Source organism: Carcharhinus amblyrhynchos, chromosome 5 (genome assembly GCF_965287045.1).
Source record: "Carcharhinus amblyrhynchos chromosome 5, sCarAmb.v2.hapA, whole genome shotgun sequence".
Lineage (NCBI taxonomy): Eukaryota > Metazoa > Chordata > Chondrichthyes > Carcharhiniformes > Carcharhinidae > Carcharhinus > Carcharhinus amblyrhynchos.
Window position 1 is genome coordinate 98,917,828 of NC_137328.1, and position 17,927 is coordinate 98,935,754.

Sequence of the window (17,927 nt, forward strand, 5' to 3'; positions counted from 1 at the left end):
ATCTTATGGCCTTCTGTGGTGTTTGTTGTTGATTCATTTGGAGACACTTATAATCAGGTAAGATTTCCTTCCCCAAAGAATATTTGTGAACCAGATGTGTTTTTATGACAGTTAACAATGGTTTCATGGTCTCCTGTTATTGAGATATGCTCTTAATTCCAGATTTCATTCATTGAATTCAAATTCCACCAATTGTCACGGTGGGATTTGAAGCTATGTGCCCAGAGCATTAGCCTTGTTCGCCATCCTCATTCACCTACTTGCCCCTCTGTCTACCATCGTGCTTCATCACCTTTTGCCTCACTGCCCTTAAAAGTCCTCCTTCCCCATTGCCCCCTTTGTTTGACCTTGTCTTTGTCAGCCCCACCCTCCCCTCGCACCCCAACTCTGGTTGAACCTTGGTCGATTAAAAAGGAGGTTACATGATCCTGCAGCACAATACTGCCCAGACAGAGAAGGGTGTTAGACACTGGGAGCACAAGACCCCCACATATCCCACGCCAGGGCGCAGTACTGATCCAAATTGGTGAAAGTAGAGGGTCCGGTGCAGTCCATAAAGACCAACTTGACATGGAACTAGAGGGTACAACTATTCTGCCCCAGTGGAGTGGCACTCAATACAACAGGAATGGTGTAGGACTGTAGCAGGAAGGTATGTATGTGTGCTCACCTCGAAGTGTCGAACGAACTGAGGTCTGACGACCACTCATTTTCGAACAGGTTTGAGGCTGACGTAATTTCCCACGTGTGACCCATGATTGGAAGGCCTGATGAAATTCTGGCCAGCAGCTGTCCTAATGAGCATTCATCGGATGCAAATGGATGCAGTTGGAATTCACAGCACTGGGCAGCGGGGAAACTGCCACCACTGGGAAAATTACAATGTGTTTCAATGCCAGCGAGCTTCCGACTTTTTGGCACCCTCTGAATTCTCCACTCCTGCCTGCCATCAAACCTGCCTCAGACGGGATGGGAGAATTCCACTCTTAGGTTCCACACTTTGAAGTTCTCTCCTGTAACCCCTCTACCTCAATGACCTTGTTTATGACCTTCCTGTAAACTCATTTCTTTGGCCAACATTTTGGTTAGCCAGGCTAATACTGATACCTTTGGCTTGATGTCCATGTTTTTCCCTGTGTCTCTGTGAAGCACCTTGGGGATTTTTTTTTAATATTGAATGTGCTAACGAAATGCATTTATGTAGGCAATCTTCTCTGTACGTGATTTATCCGTTTTGAATAGAACTCAATTAAGAGTCTAAAATCCTGAGGTTTCTTGCAGTGCTCGAAAGTTGTCATTAATGTGAGCTTGTTTATGTGAATAATGGGCCTTCAGACATATTTTGATCTGTTTGTTTGCATAAGTTCATTAGCTTGGTCTCTTCCTCTAACCTAGCGTCAATTGACATTCCCAAAGGTCTGACAGCTTGTCAGCAAATCACACTCTCCAGAAGGTGAAAATAATCAAAATGCAGTGATAAAGTCAGCTGGGAAGTGAAGCATATTATTCACTCGGAGATCTTAGCCATCCAGTATTCCTGTCACTTGTTTAAAGTAAGGATCCTCGGAGTTGGCTGAGATGTGATGCTGAGCTCCATTCATTTCCATACAAACTAATTGGCAGTGCCTACCTTTCTGACTAAAAGCTGAAAATCTCACTTATCTTGCTTCTTTGTTTAAGACAGAAATTGATTCTGTGTAGTGTTGAAAAATGTTTGTGCTGCATTTAACACTTCAAATGCTCAGAAGCTCCATATTTTGCTCCCACTCCACCATACTCTCATAACCGACCATAACTGAGGGGATGTTGGATGGGATGGATGGTATGCGTTCTGTAACGAGAGTGACTCAGATGACCTATCCTCCTCCTCTGCTTTCTTAATATTCCGCTCATTCACCGAATCATAGAAGAATTTGATAGAATCTCGACAGTTTGGGGGCGGCACAGTGGTTAGCATTGCTGCCTCTCAGCGCCAGGGACCCGGGTTCAATTCTGGCCTTGGGTGACTGTCTGTGTAGAGTTTACATGTTCTAATCAATCCCTACAGTCTGGATAGATATAAGTGCACAGTGTTCTTGGTAGCTCAAGGTGCTGGCTGAAGCTTTTTCTCAGTTTTATTTGTTCATGAGATGTGGGCTTTGCTGGCAAAGCCATCCTTTATTTAATATAAAAATCTTGGTGCTGCTGGGATTAATTACTTATCTTTAGATGGTGTGGATTTTGGTTGGCTAGCGAACCTATTCAGAGTTTTCACTTAATGTTTTGCAAATATTTCACGTTGAAGGACTGCAGAGGTGAATCAATTTATTACTAGAATGATAGCCCCTTTTGTTCTTGCCTCTCGTGTATCCTTGTGTATTCTCAGAATGTACTCACTGCTGCTTTACTACCAATGGAAGTAGTTATCACACTCTTGTTCTTTCTCTTCCCACACCTGTTGCTGCACAAGACAGACTTTCATCTGCAAGGTTTTTCCTGGAACAGGCCACTAGCTTATTGCCGGGGGGCTTATAGCTTGAGGGGAGCCACTCTGCATCAAGCGTGGCTGACCAGGAGTCTCTCCTGCTCTTACTTCCTGCCAGTAGTGTGTTGGAAGGATTTTGCAGGTTGTTACTCAACCTGTTTGGCTGCATTATGAACATACCTGCCTTGGCCACCTGGGATGGGACTGGAACCCAGAGCTTCTGACTCAGAGGCATGGGTGCTACCCACATATAGCATTGTATCCCGTAACAAATATCTCTTCACTCATTATAAAAAGCCTGTTTTATCATATCGTCCATTTTATATTTTACTTACGCACAATCCTCTGTTCCATTTATTAATGTACTCTGTACACCTACCCAAGTCTGTGAGCAATTCTGGTCCATGAAACTGAGAGCTGTTAGCATTTTAGTATTCGGGTGGGATTAATGTCAATTCTTAGTCTTTCAGACTGGGTTAACAGTACTATGGAGGAAAGTTAGCTCCTTGTCTTTGTCCCTAATTAACAATGGCAACTTATTTCCCATGAAGCTCTGATACTTACATTTAATTGTCACATGATTCTCCTTCCCTTGAACGGAAATATTTTTAATAATGTGTCCAGAGCTTTAGTGCAACAGAACAAGGGCATTTGTCCATCTAGGCATTTGTTTAGCTTGGCAGCCTGCTACAAAATAAGTAGAGTACACTTCATTATGTTTTCCCTTTGGGTGCTTAGGCATTAACCAGGCAAACCTCTGGCTCATTCTTCAGTTGTGTTTAGGCTAACATTCAAAAGGTTCCTTGTGATAAAATTTTTGTTGACTAGTCTTCCAGTCTTGTATTATTGGTAAATCAGTGCGGTGGCTCATGCTAGGATTTCAGTTAGCCAATATATTAGCTTGTGAAATCACATTTGGGCACTCGGATGTTAATACATTGAAGTTGTATTAACTCACAAGGCATCTAATTAGGTCAATGAACTTCAAGGCTGGCTTAACTCCTGCACCTATTCAGACAGCTTGTTTACGAACACTTATTTCTGTTTGTTTAGGATCAAAAAGTTATAGGGAACATGGCCACAGGATGTTGCTGATTTGGTTACACGGAATCCTCTTAACTGGCAAGAACCCAATCAAGGACTTGTACGAGGGGTTAATTAATATAGAACAGAAGACCTTAGCTGGTAAGTAAAGAATGAGAAGTTTACCAATAATAGGTGTCATATGAGACTCTTGCTATTAAAACAGATTAAGTTCATTTGTGATGTAATTTGCTTTAATCCACATCCATCTGACCAATTAAATTATGCCACAGCCATTTGAATTGATAGGGTGCAGTCTACACTGGTAATAATGTTCTCATACCTAACTGGAAAATCCCACAGCAAATTTCAAATGCTTTCTCAGGAACACCCATCATCCTTGAAACATGTTAAATTATCCTGTTGGGCAAGTGTAGACCAGACATTTGGAATGATGCTAATAAACAGAAAAGAATGTTTAACACTCAGGGTTCTCCCCTGGCCTGAAGACATTTTTGCCAAATAACTTCAGTGCAAAGAGGTGGCCAAGATGGGGTCTTAAGCAAAAATATACATCTGGGGAAGGAGTTAGGAACTGTGCTAGGAATAGGAGACTGGAGTATGTTAAAATACTGCTTGTTGTTTAAATGTCTGCTAGCTATCAGTCAAGAAGCTGTATGGTATTTTAAAAACATAAGGACTAGGAGCAGAAGTAGGCCATCTGGCCCCTTGAACCTGCTACGCCATTCAATAAGATCAGGGCTGATCTTTTTGTGGACTCAACTTCACTTACTCGCCCGCTCACCATAAACCTTAGTTCCTTTATTACTCAAAAATTTATCTATCTTTGCCTTAAAATGAACCAGGGCAGGTGATGGATCTTTCGGTAGGAGAGCATCTTGGATATGGTGACCATAATTCTATCTCCTTCACAATTGCGTTGGAACGAGATAGGATCAGGCAGGCTAGGAAGGTGTTTGTCTGGGGTAAGGGGAGATACGAAGAAGTCAGGAAGTTACTTGGACAAATAAACTGGAAGGAGGCGTTCTTAGGGAAAAGTACTGAAGGAAGGTGGCAGATATTCAAGGAATGTGTGTCTGGAGCTCTGAATGACAACGTTCCGATGAGACGAGGGGGTTTTGGTGGGTCGAGGGAACCGTGGTGCACAAAGGATGTGTTGAACCTGGTCAGGAAGAAAAGGAAGGTGTACAAGAGGTTCAGGGAATTAGGAGATGTTAAAGATCTTGAGGAGTATAAGGACTGTAGGAGGGAACTTAAAAGGGAAATTAGGAGAGCCAGAAGGGGTCATGAGAAGACCTTGGCGAGTAAGATTAAGGAGAATCCCAAGGCCTTCTATAAATATGTGAAAGGTAAAAGGATAAGAAGAGAAGGGATAGGACCTATAAAAGGTGAGGGGGGAAAGGTTTGTGTGGAACCAGAAGAAATGGCGGAGGTGCTTAACGAGTACTTCGCCTCAGTATTCACGGTGGAAGCCGATCTGGGAGATTTTGTTATGGATTTGCAGCAGATGGAAAGGATTGAGTACGTGAATATTAAGGAGGAGGATGTGTTGGAACTTTTGAATTCTATCAAGGTAGATAAGTCGCCGGGACCAGATGGGATGTACCCCAGGATACTGTGGGAGGCGAGGGAAGAGATTGCAGAGCCCCTGGCGATGATCTTTGCGTCGTCAATGGAGACGGGAGAGGTTCCAGAGGATTGGAGGATTGCGGATGTAGTTCCTATTTTTAAGAAAGGGAACAGAGATAGCCCGGGAAATTACCGACCGGTGAGTCTGACCTCAGTGGTTGGTAAGCTGATGGAGAGGCTTCTGAGGGACAAGATTTACGAACATTTGGAGAGGTTTGACATGATCAGGAATAGTCAGCATGGATTTGTCAAGGGCAGGTCGTGCCTTACAAGCCTAGTTGAGTTCTTCGATAATGTGACTGAACACATTGACGAAGGAAGTGCCGTGGACGTAGTGTACATGGACTTCAGCAAGGCGTTTGATAAGGTCCCCCATGCAAGACTTCTTGAGAAGGTGAGAGGGCATGGGATCCAAGGGCCTTTGGCCTTGTGGATCCAGAACTGGCTTGCCTGCAGAAGGCAGAGAGTGGTTGTGGATGGGGCTTTTTCTGAATGGAGGTCAGTCACCAGCGGAGTGCCTCAAGGATCTGTTCTGGGACCCTTGTTGTTTGTCATTTTCATAAATGACCTGGATGAGGAAGTGGAGGGATGGGTAAGTAAGTTCGCTGATGACACGAAGGTCGGTGGTGTTGTGGATGATCTGGAAGGATGGCAAAAGTTGCAGCAGGACATAGATAGGATGCAGGACTGGACGGAGAAGTGGCAGATGGACTTCAACGCGGATAAATGTGTTGTCGTCCATTTTGGCAGAACCAACGGGATGAACGAGTACACTATTAAGGGCAGAAGTCTGAGTAGTGTTGAGGAGCAGAAGGATCTTGGGGTCCGGGTCCACAGGACTCTTAAATCGGCCTCGCAGGTGGAGGAGGTGGTCAAGAAGGCGTATGGTGTACTGGCCTTCATTAATCGAGGGATTGAGTTTAGGAGTCGGGAGGTAATGCTGGAACTTTATAAGACCCTTGTCAGGCCTCATTTGGAGTATTGTGCGCAGTTCTGGTCGCCTCACTATAGGAAAGATGTAGAAGCTATTGAAAGGGTGCAGAGGAGATTTACAAGGATGTTGCCTGGACTGGGAGGCATGCCTTATGAAGTTAGGTTGAGGGAGCTGGGACTCTTTTCCCTGGAGAGACGAAGGTTGAGAGGCGACCTGATAGAAGTTTACAAAATGTTGAGAGGAATAGATAGGGTGGACTCTCAGAGGCTATTTCCCCGGTTTGAAATGGTCGCTACGAGAGGACACAGATTTAAGGTGCGGGGAGGGAGGTTCAGAAGTGATGTTAGGGGTAAGTTTTTCACTCAGAGGGTGGTGAGTGAATGGAATCGGCTGCCGTCAGTGGTGGTGGAGGCGAACTCGCTGGGGTCTTTTAAAAGACTTCTGGATGAGTATATGGGGTTTAATGAGATTGAGGGTTATAGATAGGTCTGTAGGTTGGTAGGTGATGTGGTCGGCGCAACTTGAGGGCCGAAGGGCCTGTTTGTGCTGTAGTGTTCTATGTTCTATGTTCTATGTTCTAAAAACATTCAATGAGATAGGATCAACTGCTTCACTGGGCAGGGAATTCCACAGATTCACAACCCTTTGTGTGAAGAAGTTCCTCCTCAACTCAGTCCTAAATCCACTTCCCCTTATTTTGAGGCTATGCCCCTTAGTTCTAGTTTCACCCGTGGTTCGAACCCATGGTTCGCACTTCAACTAAAATCCTGTCCTAAGTGATCAGCTTTCTGAGAGTAAACAATGCATTGATGTAGATTTCAGATGTTGCTTAAAGGGACACTGACTATTTTGTGGCCATCACTGATGGAACTGTGAAGAGGATCTCTGAAACACAATGGGAGATTCTCTGGGGGAGCTTTGTAAAAACTTCGATTTGATTTGATTTTTTTATTGTCACATGTATTGGTATACAGTGAAAAGTACTGTTTCTTGCATGCCACACAGGCGAAGCATACTGTTCATAGAGAAGGAAAGGCGAGGATGCAGGATAAAAGCAAATTACTTCAGATGCTGGAATCTGAAACCAAAGGAGAAAATGCTGGAAATTTTCAGCAAGTCTGGCAGCATCTGTAAGGAGAGAAAAGAGCTGACGTTTCAAGTCCAGATGACCCCTAGTCAAAACAGGATGCTGAATGTAGTGTTACAGTCATAGCTCGGGTGTACAGAAAGATCAACTTAGTACGAGGTAGATCCATTCAAAAGTCTGATGGCAGCTGGAAGAAGCTGTTTTGAGTCGGTTGGTACATACCCTCAGACTTTTGTATCTTTTTCCCAACAGAAGATGGTGGAAGAAAGAATGTCCAGGGTACGTTGATTATGCTGGCTGCTTTTCCAAGGTAGAGGGAAGTGTAGACAGAGTCAATGGATGGGAGGCTGATTTGTGTAATGAACTGGGCTTCATTCACGACCCTTTGTAGTCTCTTGCAGTCTTGGGGAGAGCAGGAGCCATACCAAGCTATGATACATCCAGAAAGAAGGCTTTCTATGGTGTATCTGTAAAAGTTGATGACATGCTAAATTTCCATAGCATCCTGGGAAAGTAGAGGCGTTGGTGATCTTTCTTAACTATAGTGTTGGCATGGAGGGGCCAGGACAGTTGTTTGTGATCTGGACACCTAAAGACTTGAAGCACTGGACCATTTCCACTTCGTACCCGTTGATGTAGGCAGGGGCGTGCCCTCCACTACGCTTCCTGAAGTCGATGTCAACAAAATGAAAGAGATCCTCATTGAGGGAGGGATTAATGTCGCACCAGCTCACCAGATTCTCTATCTCGTTCCTGTACTCTGTCTCATCATTATTTGAGATTCGACCCACTACGGTGTTATCATTAGCAAACTTGAAAATTGAGTTGGAGAGGAATTTGGCCATACAGTCAGAGGTGTATAAGGAGTATAGTAAGGGGGTTGAGGACACAGCCTTGTGAGGCATCAGTGCTGAGGATGATCGTGGAGGAGGAGTTGTTGCCTATCCTTACTGATTGTGGTCTGTGGGTTAAGAAGTCTGGGATCCAGTTGCAGAGAGCGGACCGAGTCTCAGGCCATGAAGTTTGGAGATGAATTTTGTGGGAATAATGGTGTTGAAGGATGAGCTGTAGTCAATAAATACGAGTCTGACATAGGTATCAGACTTCTTCAACACTCAGGCAATATGTATTCTGGAAATTTGCTTAGGACTTTGCATGAAAAGAACAATGATTGGCCCCTGCGCCTTATTGGTCACCTTATTAGGAGAAAGTGCATGGTTTGTCATTGGTATCTTGTCTGAGAGTGGACAAGGAATTGAAGTATGACATGAGGACAGCATGAGATATTTCAGGAGAGAGGAACCCGAAGGTGAGGTGGTGGCTGTCCGTCTTCTGGGCATTAGATACCCCTTTTCCTTTGAATCTCCTCCACTAGGATCTCCAGCGCTACTTCTGAGGATGTGTGCACTCTCTCTCGGTCCCTGAACCATCCTGAAACCTGGCACTGTGTGCCAGCTAGCCCACTCCACACCTGCAATGACAGTGGGTGCCCAACAAGTTGCTTCCAGTCAGTAGCGGAGAGCTAAACCTACAGAAGTTTGCTTTATCATCTCCAATCAAGGTCAAGTTATGATAATCAGCAACTAAAACTGTATGCTAAATCCAGATGTTCAAACAAGTGAGTTTTATTAGCATTGCACTTGTTTCCACTCTTTCATCTAGATCATTCTCATTGAGTTATGCTGCTTGCCATTTTGTGAATGAGAGCCATACTTCACTACCTCATACACGTGACTATGCTTCATGTGTTGCGAAGACATTGAGTATTGTCGGGCTATCTGAGTGTGTGAGCTAGCTCCAACATTTCAGTACCAGAGATGAGATTCTCTGGCCTTCCAGCCATGTGCCTCCTGCTGGCAGGAGGTGGCGTGTTGTTTGTTAGCGGTGGGCTTCTCTGGTCCAGCCATTGTCAATGGAAATTCCCATTGACGTCACCCGACACCGGGGGGAAACTGGTGGATGGGGGATTGTGCTGCCGGAGGGACTGGAGAATCCCAGCATGTTCCGGCCATGGATTTTTCCTCAGGAGTTACTGGATCAGCAAGCAGGACTATTCCTACTCCTGAGTCAAGAAATGCAAATATCAATGAAAGTCATCAAACAAGCCAGGGGCTGGGGATTGAACCTGGGATCTTGCTGTTCTGTATGACTCAATTCGATGCTGAGTGTAGCGTACAGGAGAAAGTCTTTGGTCCGCTGTGTTTGGCTGGACAGTGCTAACCTTTCAGTTGGAGCTGCTACTCTCATTCCATTTCCTGTGACCCTTCCCTCTCAACTACTCTTCCAATTCCCTGTTAAATGAGTTTAAATTCTCTGCTTCAATGATACAGTTCTACGTTCTAATAAATCTGTGCGTGAGGAAAAAGAGGGTTCCACCCTTTTGACTGTTCTGATGGTAACCCTGAGCCTCTACCCCGGGTAAATACCAGTTGCACCACACGTTGGCACCAGAAAAAACTGAACTAACATCATTTTGAATTAAAAATGACTTGATATTGAAGAAAGTAAAGATGAAAGCGACTTTACCAGTGAATTAATTGTAACACAAACATCTCATCAGACGGAACGTGAACTCTGTCCCCATGGTGAGCTTACTTTGATATTTGTACAAGCAATCAGTATTTAAGGCTGGTAGTTGTGGACCTTGAATAACACTCCTTATTCAGTAGATTATAACTTTCCACAGCTTTTCAATTCATGTTTGCATTCCAGTTTCTGGTATGATCTTACATTGTCGATGTATGATAAGAATGTACTGTGGGTAAACATCGTCATGGCAAGTGTTATTGTTATGGGCTGAGTAACACTGCCCGTAAAATTCACAATAGTCTCTAATGTGATTGTATCTTAAAGGGGATTACGAGGCTTTGTTCAGTTCCTGTACTGATGCGCTGGATCAGTGCACGGTATAACCCCCTGTTTATATGTGAAAGCCAGCACTGAGTCGATTATACCTGTTGAGTTAGGCCCGTAAAACGGAATGGTGAACCGAGGGTGAACCGAGTGTGAACTCACCTGTTTAAAATGGCATGGATGAAGATCTGGGAATGGGTCACCTGCCGTGGTGGAAGGGACATCAAGTCAAAAACATACCCTGGAAAATCTGGGAGGAGTACAAGAGGAAGGATAATTAGTAAAAATATAAGACCATAAGATATAGGAGCAGAATTAGGCCATTCAGCCCATTGAGTCAGCTCTGCCATTCAATCATGAGTTTGTCCATCCCATTCTCCTGCCTTTTCCCTGTAACCTTTGACCCCCTTACCAATCAAGAACCTATCAATCTCTGCCTTAATTACTCTCAATAACCTGGCATCCATTGCCTTCTGGCAATGAATTCCATAGATTCACCATTGACTGGCTGAAGAAATTCCTCCTCATCTTGGTTCTGAAGGGTTGTCCCTTTACCCTGAGGCTGTGCCCTCTGACCTTCGTCTTTCCCACATTCACTCTATCCAGGCTTTTCTATATTCTGTAAGTTTCAATGAGATACCACGCCCACCCCCACCCCCATGCCCTCATCCTGCTAAACTCCATCAAGTACAGACCCAGATTTCTCAAACACTTCTCATACGTTAAGCTTTTCATTCCTGGGATCGTTCTCGTGAACCTCCTCCGGACTCTGTCCAATGCCAACACATCCTTCCTTAGAATTGGGGCCCAAAATTGCTCACAGTAGTTCAAATGTGGTCTGACCAGAGCCTTATGAAGCCTCATCAGTACATCCCTGCTTTTGTATTCTAGTCCCCTCAAAATGAATGCTAACATTGTATTTGCCTTCCTAACAATCAACTCAACCTGCAATTTAAGTAAAAATATTTAAAAATATCAAATGCTGGAAATATGGAGCAGGTTGGTCAGTACCCATTTAAACAAAGACGGTCTATAACATTGAGAGTACAGTATGTACTGTTTGAAGGAGGTTAGGGTCTCTCCAACCCCAGAATTCAGAAAATCAGATACATCAATCACAAAGATAGGTTCCCAGCAAGGGGCATGCATGCGGCAGGTTGTAGTGGGCTGCTCTTGGACGTTGCTTCGGGAGTTGCCTATTGCTTCATGTCGTTAGTGTGCTTAAACTGGACCATCTCAAGGGCAACATGACAGCTCAGAGACTATCTCTGTTACTGTGCGGACACATGGATTTGGGCCTGTGTCTGTGGGAGTTTGCATGTTCTCCCCGTGGTTGCGTGGGTTTCCTCCGGGTGCTCCGGTTTCCTCCCACATCCCCAAAGATGTGCTTTTAGGCTGATTGATTGGGTATTAAATTGTCCCTAAATTGGACCTCCCTGATCCTCGCACATTAGGCGTAGACTAAAATCATGAATAGGTCAGTGGGACGGCGGCGCGGGCTCGTTGGGCCGAAGGGCCTGTTTCCCGTGCTGTGTTGTTCTTTGTTCTTCTTTGTTCTTTGATAACATTCAAAAAGTAGAATAGAAAACTATTAACTGATCTAAAAGCTGATTTAGAGTCAAAGGCTAAAATAGCGTACACACAGTGAGCAAAATGACAAAATCTGAGAGGCTCAGACAAGCTGTGGGAGTATCAAAAATTGAGAATCTGAAAAATGGGTAAGATTACCTTGTCCTCTCTCTGAGCTCAGCATACCAGATGCATTGTGTCATTTTCTGAAATGAATAGTGAGCTCTATAAATGTACATTCATCATAACACAGCAGATAAAATACAGAGAGCAAATAATTAAACATGTCCACAACAATGGAGGCCTTGCTCTGCAACTTCTACAGGCACTATCAACAGTGGAGAGTAAAGGGCCTGCATTTATATTGCATCTGTAATGACCATGGGACATTTCAAAATGTTTACAGCCAATGAAGTACTTTTTTGAAATGTTGCAGTTATAACAGGGGGAATGAAGCAGCCTTCGAATTCTTACAAACAGCGATGAGATTTGATTTATTATTGTCAGATGTATTAGTATACAGTGAAAAGTATTTTTTCTTGCACACTTTACAGACAAAGCATACCATTCATGGAGAAGGAAACGAGAGAGTACAGAATGTAGTGTTACAGTCATAGCTAGGGTGTAAAGAAAGATCAACTTAATTCAGGGTAGGTCCATTCAAAAGTCTGATAGCAGCAGGGAAGAAGCTGTTCTTGAATCGGTTAGTACGTGACCTCAGACTTTTGTCTCTTTTTCCTGATGGAAGAAGGTGGAAGAGAGAATGCCTGGGGTGCGTGGAGTCCTTAATTAGGCCGGCTGCTTTTCCAAGGCAGCGGGAAGTATACACAGAGTCAATGGATGGGAGGCTGGTTTGTGTGTTGGATTGAGCTACATTCATGACCTTTTGTAGTTCCTTGTGGTCTTGGGTAGAGCAGGAACCATACCAAGCTGTGATACAACCAGCAAGAATGCTTTCTATGGTGCATCTGTAAAAGTTGGTGAGAGTTGTAGCTGACGTGCCAAATTTCCTTAGTCTTCTCAGAAAGTATGGTCTATAGTGGTTAGCACTGCTGCTTCACAGCTCCAGGGTCCTGGGTTCGATTCCCGGCTCAGGTCACTGTCTGTGTGGAATTTGCACGTTCTCCTTGTGTCTGTGTGGGTTTCCTCCCACAGTCCAAAGATGTGCGGGTTAGGTTGATTGGCTATGCTAAGAAATTGCCCCTTAGTGTCCAGGGATATGTAGGTTACAGGGATTAGTGGGTATAATATGTAGCGATGTGGGGGTAGGGCCTAGGTGGTATTGCGTTTGGTGCAGACTCGATGGGCCGAAGGGCCTCTTTCTGCACTGTAGGGTTCTATGATTCTGTTTCTGTTGATTGAGGTCTAAATATTGGCTCAGGATAACAGCGTGGGATATTTTACATCTGCTTAAGAGGGCAGATCAGGCCTCAGTTTAACCTCTCATCCAAAAGATACATCTCCAACAGTGCAGCATTCTTCAGCACTGCATAGTCTTGATTCTTGTCTCAGCTCCTGGAGATGGATTTGAACCCCCAGCTTTCTGATTCACTGTCACAGTCATAGAGGTGCAATTTTCTCAGAAAACTTGTAAATTGGGCCAGAAAATGGGAGGTTTTCTCACTCATCTTTCCAGCCAGGTTGGGTGAATGTGATTTATGGCACTCTATTGCAATACACAACCTTGCCAGTAGTTAGTAGGCAACAGAAAGTGCAGATATCAGTGGTAACCAATAGAAATTGGAGATGCCAAAGAAGCTAGAATGAGAGGAGAGATATGCTGGGGGTGGCATGGTTAGCACTGCTGTCTCATAGTGCCAGGGACCTGGGTTCAATTGTAGCCCTGGGTCACTGTCCGTGCAAAGTTTGCACATTCTTCCCATGTCTGCGTCGGTTTTCTCTGGGTGCTCCTGTTTCCTCCCACAGTCCAAAGATGTGCTGGTTAGATGGATTGGCCATGCTAAATTGCCCCTTAGCATCAAGGGGACTAGCCAGGGTGAATGAATGGGGTTATGGGGATGGGGCCTGGATGGGGTTGTGGTTGGTGCAGACTTGATGGTCAAATGGCACAATCCAAAGATGTGTGGGTTGGTGCATTGGCTATGCTAAATTGCCCCTTAGTGTTTTGGGATGTGTAGATTAGAGGGATAAATATGTAGGGTTATGGGGATAAGGCCTAGGTGGGATTGTTGTTCTTTGCACTTAATGGGTCGAATGGCCTCCTCTTACACTGTAAGATTTTTATGATTCTATCACTAAGAGGCAATTTAGTCTGGCCAATCTATCCTAACTTGCACATCTTCAGACAATGGGAAGAAACCCACTCAGGGAGAACACGCAAACTCCACAGTGTCACCCAAGGCTGGAATCAAAGCCATGTCTTTGTCAGTGTTCAGTATGTAGTGTCACAACAGCAGGTTAAAGTCCAACAGGTTTATTTAGTAGCACGAGCTTTTGGAGCATTGCTCCTTCATCAGACGTGCTCCGAAAGCTCGTGCTATCAAATAAACATATTGGACTTTAACCTGCTGTTGTGAGACTACTTACTGTGCCTGCCCCAGTCCAATACCAGCAACTCCACACCATGTCTGTCAGTGCTAACCATTTGCCACCATGCTGCACATCCATTTGGGTGGAGCTAAGAAACAGCAAGGTGCAGCAAACATTGGTGAAAGTTGTTCATTTGCCACCAAACCGTAGCAGCAACATTGGGCACAGTATAAATCAGGGACTTAAAGCTACAGGTAATGTGGGTAGCACAGTAATTGTGCACCATTTTGATTTACATTTAAACTGGGTAAACCCAATTAGCACTAATGCTGTGGAGAATGAATTGCTGGATGAGAGAGCCAAGAGTGGGTTGAAGAACTGAGGATCGGGCTATTTTAGATTTAGAATACAATGAGAAAGCGCTAATTAATATCCTTGCTCTGAAGGAACCTATAGGAAACAGAGACCAAATGTCACATTAAGTTTGAAAATGGTGTAGTTAATTCAGTAACCAGGGTCTTAAATTTGAACAAAAATTATGGTAGGACAACTTGGCTATGGTGGGTTTTAAAATAACGATTGGATAAAGGGAATTGTGTGATAACAGTGTTTGTTCTGAAAAATATAGGATCTCTGGTGATTTGACTAAAGCCTTTAAAGCTACAGCAGTTGGATATGTATTTTTCTTTCACAAGCTCATCAGTTAGTTACTCATTCATGTAGTGTTTTTTTTTGCTTTCATGAATATTTCAACTGCTGCTAAAGAACTGTCTGACAGTCATATTCTCACTTCAAATTGAAGAAATGCTTTATTTGGGCAGGATAACTGTCCGTCAGGAACAGTTCCAGTCTGACTCATTTGTGTTCATTTATTAGGAACAATATATTCCACTCACTGGGAAACCTGAATTTGACTGAGTTTGAAACCTCCACCAGAAATTCCACTACCTTTCCAATGACGTTATCGTCAACTTCTATGCACAGACTTAAAATTTTAACCTAGCGAGAGTTTTTTTTAAAAAAAAACCCATAAATTTGAACGGTGGACAATATTTATTTCACACCTCTGTGTACATAAAACAATTTTCAGTCTGCATTCCTTCATTACAAATGCTGAATTATCTACTGGAATCCAGCCAATATACACACACACACATCCCCTAGTCACTACCCTCTGGCACCTGTTTGGGTACACTGAGGGAGAACTTAGAATGGCCAATGCACCTGACCAACAGCAGTTAACGCCATTTTCCTTTCCAGGCAGGTTCATTTTGTTAGATGATATTTTGCCAGTTTATATGTCAGAACCACTTTATAACCTATTTATTTCAAGTTGAATTTGTTTACAATGAGCAGAAGTGAAATGGTAAATTCTATTGCCCCCTTCAATTGTAACCAAAATGTTTTTTTGTCTGATTACAGAAAAGATCAGAAGGGAAATTAATGGCATACAATCCTCGCAGAGATGCAGTATTTCCTAAAGCTTGCATTGCTTAACTTGGAACAGATGATGGACCTACTGCTGCTCAGGTGAACTGTAAGGAAGCAAACAGGGATGCTTAGCAAGAAGCTGGTGTTGCAAGGTCTTCTTGTCCTAACCCCAACAAAGTACAATATGTCAACTGTTTACTGTAACCACAAATGATGTCACTTCTATGAGCTTTGGGAAATTTTTTTTGAGTTTTATACTTGGATGAAGTCTCAAAAAAATTGGTGCTGCTGCTGCTGCTGCTGCAATGAAACACAGAGGACATTGGTGAAAAGGAAGGATACCTGAAACAGTCCTGATTGAAATAGTGGAAGCAAAGCCTCTGAGCGTCAAATAACCAAAGAAATGGAACCATGGGAGGACTAATATCTTTTTCTGAATTAGACAGGTTGGAATGACCTTCTTGGTGGCAGTGGTTAGCACTGCTGCCTCACAGCGTTAGGGACCCAGGTTCAATTCTGGCCTCAGGTCACTGTCTGTGTGGAGTTTGCATGTTCTCCCCATGTCTGTGTGGATTTTGTCCCAGTCCAAAGATGTGTGGGTTAGGTTGATTGGCCTGTGTGTCCAGGGATTAGAAGGGTAAATGCTTGGTGTTACAGGGATGGGTCTTGGGTGGGATTGTGGTTCATACAGACTCAATGGGCTGAATGGCCACTTCTGCACTGTAGGAATTGAGAGATATGTCCTATGTCCTGTGAAGATGACATTCAAAACCACCATTCAGCTGTGGCTAAAGTTCTAGCATTCTCTCCTTAAAAGGAGGAAATTGAAGTGGGGAGGTTTAAGATGTTATTTAAAATCTATCCCTTTGTCCCAAGCTCTTGTGCCCACGTGTTAAAGAAAATTTGACAGCATGAAGTGCTTTGGGACATTGAATGCACTATGAATAAATGCTTTTGTAGAAAGAAAAATTCACTGTTTTAAATCAAAGAAAGGGCAAGTTCAAATTAGCAATATTCCTCCCGAAAAGGAGTTCACAATATGAAGTCAAATATGTAATTAAACATTAAATGTTTTCTCTATCAGCTCCTTTTTGTTTCAATTTATTAACACACTACCCACCTTACTCTGTTGTTCATTGTTCTATGTTTGTAATTCCTCCATATAGTTTTATAGCTGTAGTGGCACTAGATTAATAATTCAGGAGGCCCACGTTAATGGTCTCAGGATGTTGGTTCAAATCCCATCATGGCAGCTAGTAAATTTTAAATTTAATGAATTGACAAGTTCAATTCATTTAAAAATCAAAAATTGAATGTTAGTTGTATGATCACCAGGACTGAAACTGAGACTGTCTACAAATGTTGCAAAACCTGTCACAACTTACAACGAGAAAAGAAATCTACCATCTTTACCTGATCTGGTCCACATCTGAATCTAGACCCACAGCAAGGTGGCTGACTGTTAATTGCCCTCTGGAAAAAGTCAAGCAAGCTATTCAGTTGCAACAAACTGCTACAGTTAAGCCCTGCATGGGGTGGCTCACCACCTCCCCAAAAAAAAAAGGTGAGGATGGTCTTACCAGTGACACCCACATTTAATAAAATCATTAAAAGTAACACTAAAACAAGAGCAATGATGACTGATCACTTGCACTGAGAGCAGTTGTCTTTTTCAGTATAAAAAAGTCACTTGCCATCATGCATCTTGAGGGTTTTCTTCAACTAGGTAACTTCCATACAGTTTGACACCTTGCCTCAGGCTTCCAAAAGCTCCATATCAATTTGAGAGCATAGCCTTCTCAGAAAATACATGCATAAATGAGGGACCAGTCTGGGTCCCAGGGAATTGGATATCAAATATTTAGGTAAAGTAAGTGAAATTAATAAAATATTAAGATAAATGAATTAAAAATAAATACTTTTTCCACTTTATTTAGCATGTTCTTTGAACTGCTTGACCTATTTTCTTGGCTGCTATGGTGGAAAATTTTACATTGAGTTTCATGAATAGAGGTAGTGTAGAATGTCAACTGGACCATGTTAGATGGGAAAATTTTTCTTGGCTACAAAGTTGCTTATCTTATAAAATTAAAGTATTTCATACTTATGATTTAGTTACAAATATGTTCTGAAAGACTGAATTCATGATTTTGATATAAAGAACAATGAAACCTTCCAATTATGGCACAAAGATTTCTGAATTATATAACCACAAAAACATTGAGAAATATACAAGATGACAATACACCTGGGAATGTTTAGGCAATCCCAAAACAAGATAAAATCGCAACTTAACTTCAAGGTGTGTTATATTCTTGTAGTCTTTCAGCCACACTGAACACTTAATTGCACAATTTGATCACGTGTTAGTTTGATAAAAATTGTTATGCCTGCACACAGCGTGTAGCGGATGTGGAATTTGCCAG

At 43.0% G+C, this 17,927-nt stretch overlaps 1 protein-coding gene across 1 annotated transcript in view; it reads left to right on the plus strand.

Annotated features, from left to right (window-relative positions):
• Positions 1–16,584, plus strand: part of LOC145343225 (ankyrin repeat and death domain-containing protein 1A-like) — a 50,638-nt gene extending 34,054 nt beyond the window's left edge. Inside the window, exons 14-15 of the mRNA XM_080189305.1 lie at positions 3,518–3,649; positions 15,493–16,584. Of these exons, the coding sequence (XP_080045431.1) occupies positions 3,518–3,649; positions 15,493–15,551 (191 nt within the window). The 3' untranslated portion in view covers positions 15,552–16,584. The remainder of the gene's footprint in view (positions 1–3,517; positions 3,650–15,492) is intronic.
• Positions 16,585–17,927: the final 1,343 nt, after the last annotated feature.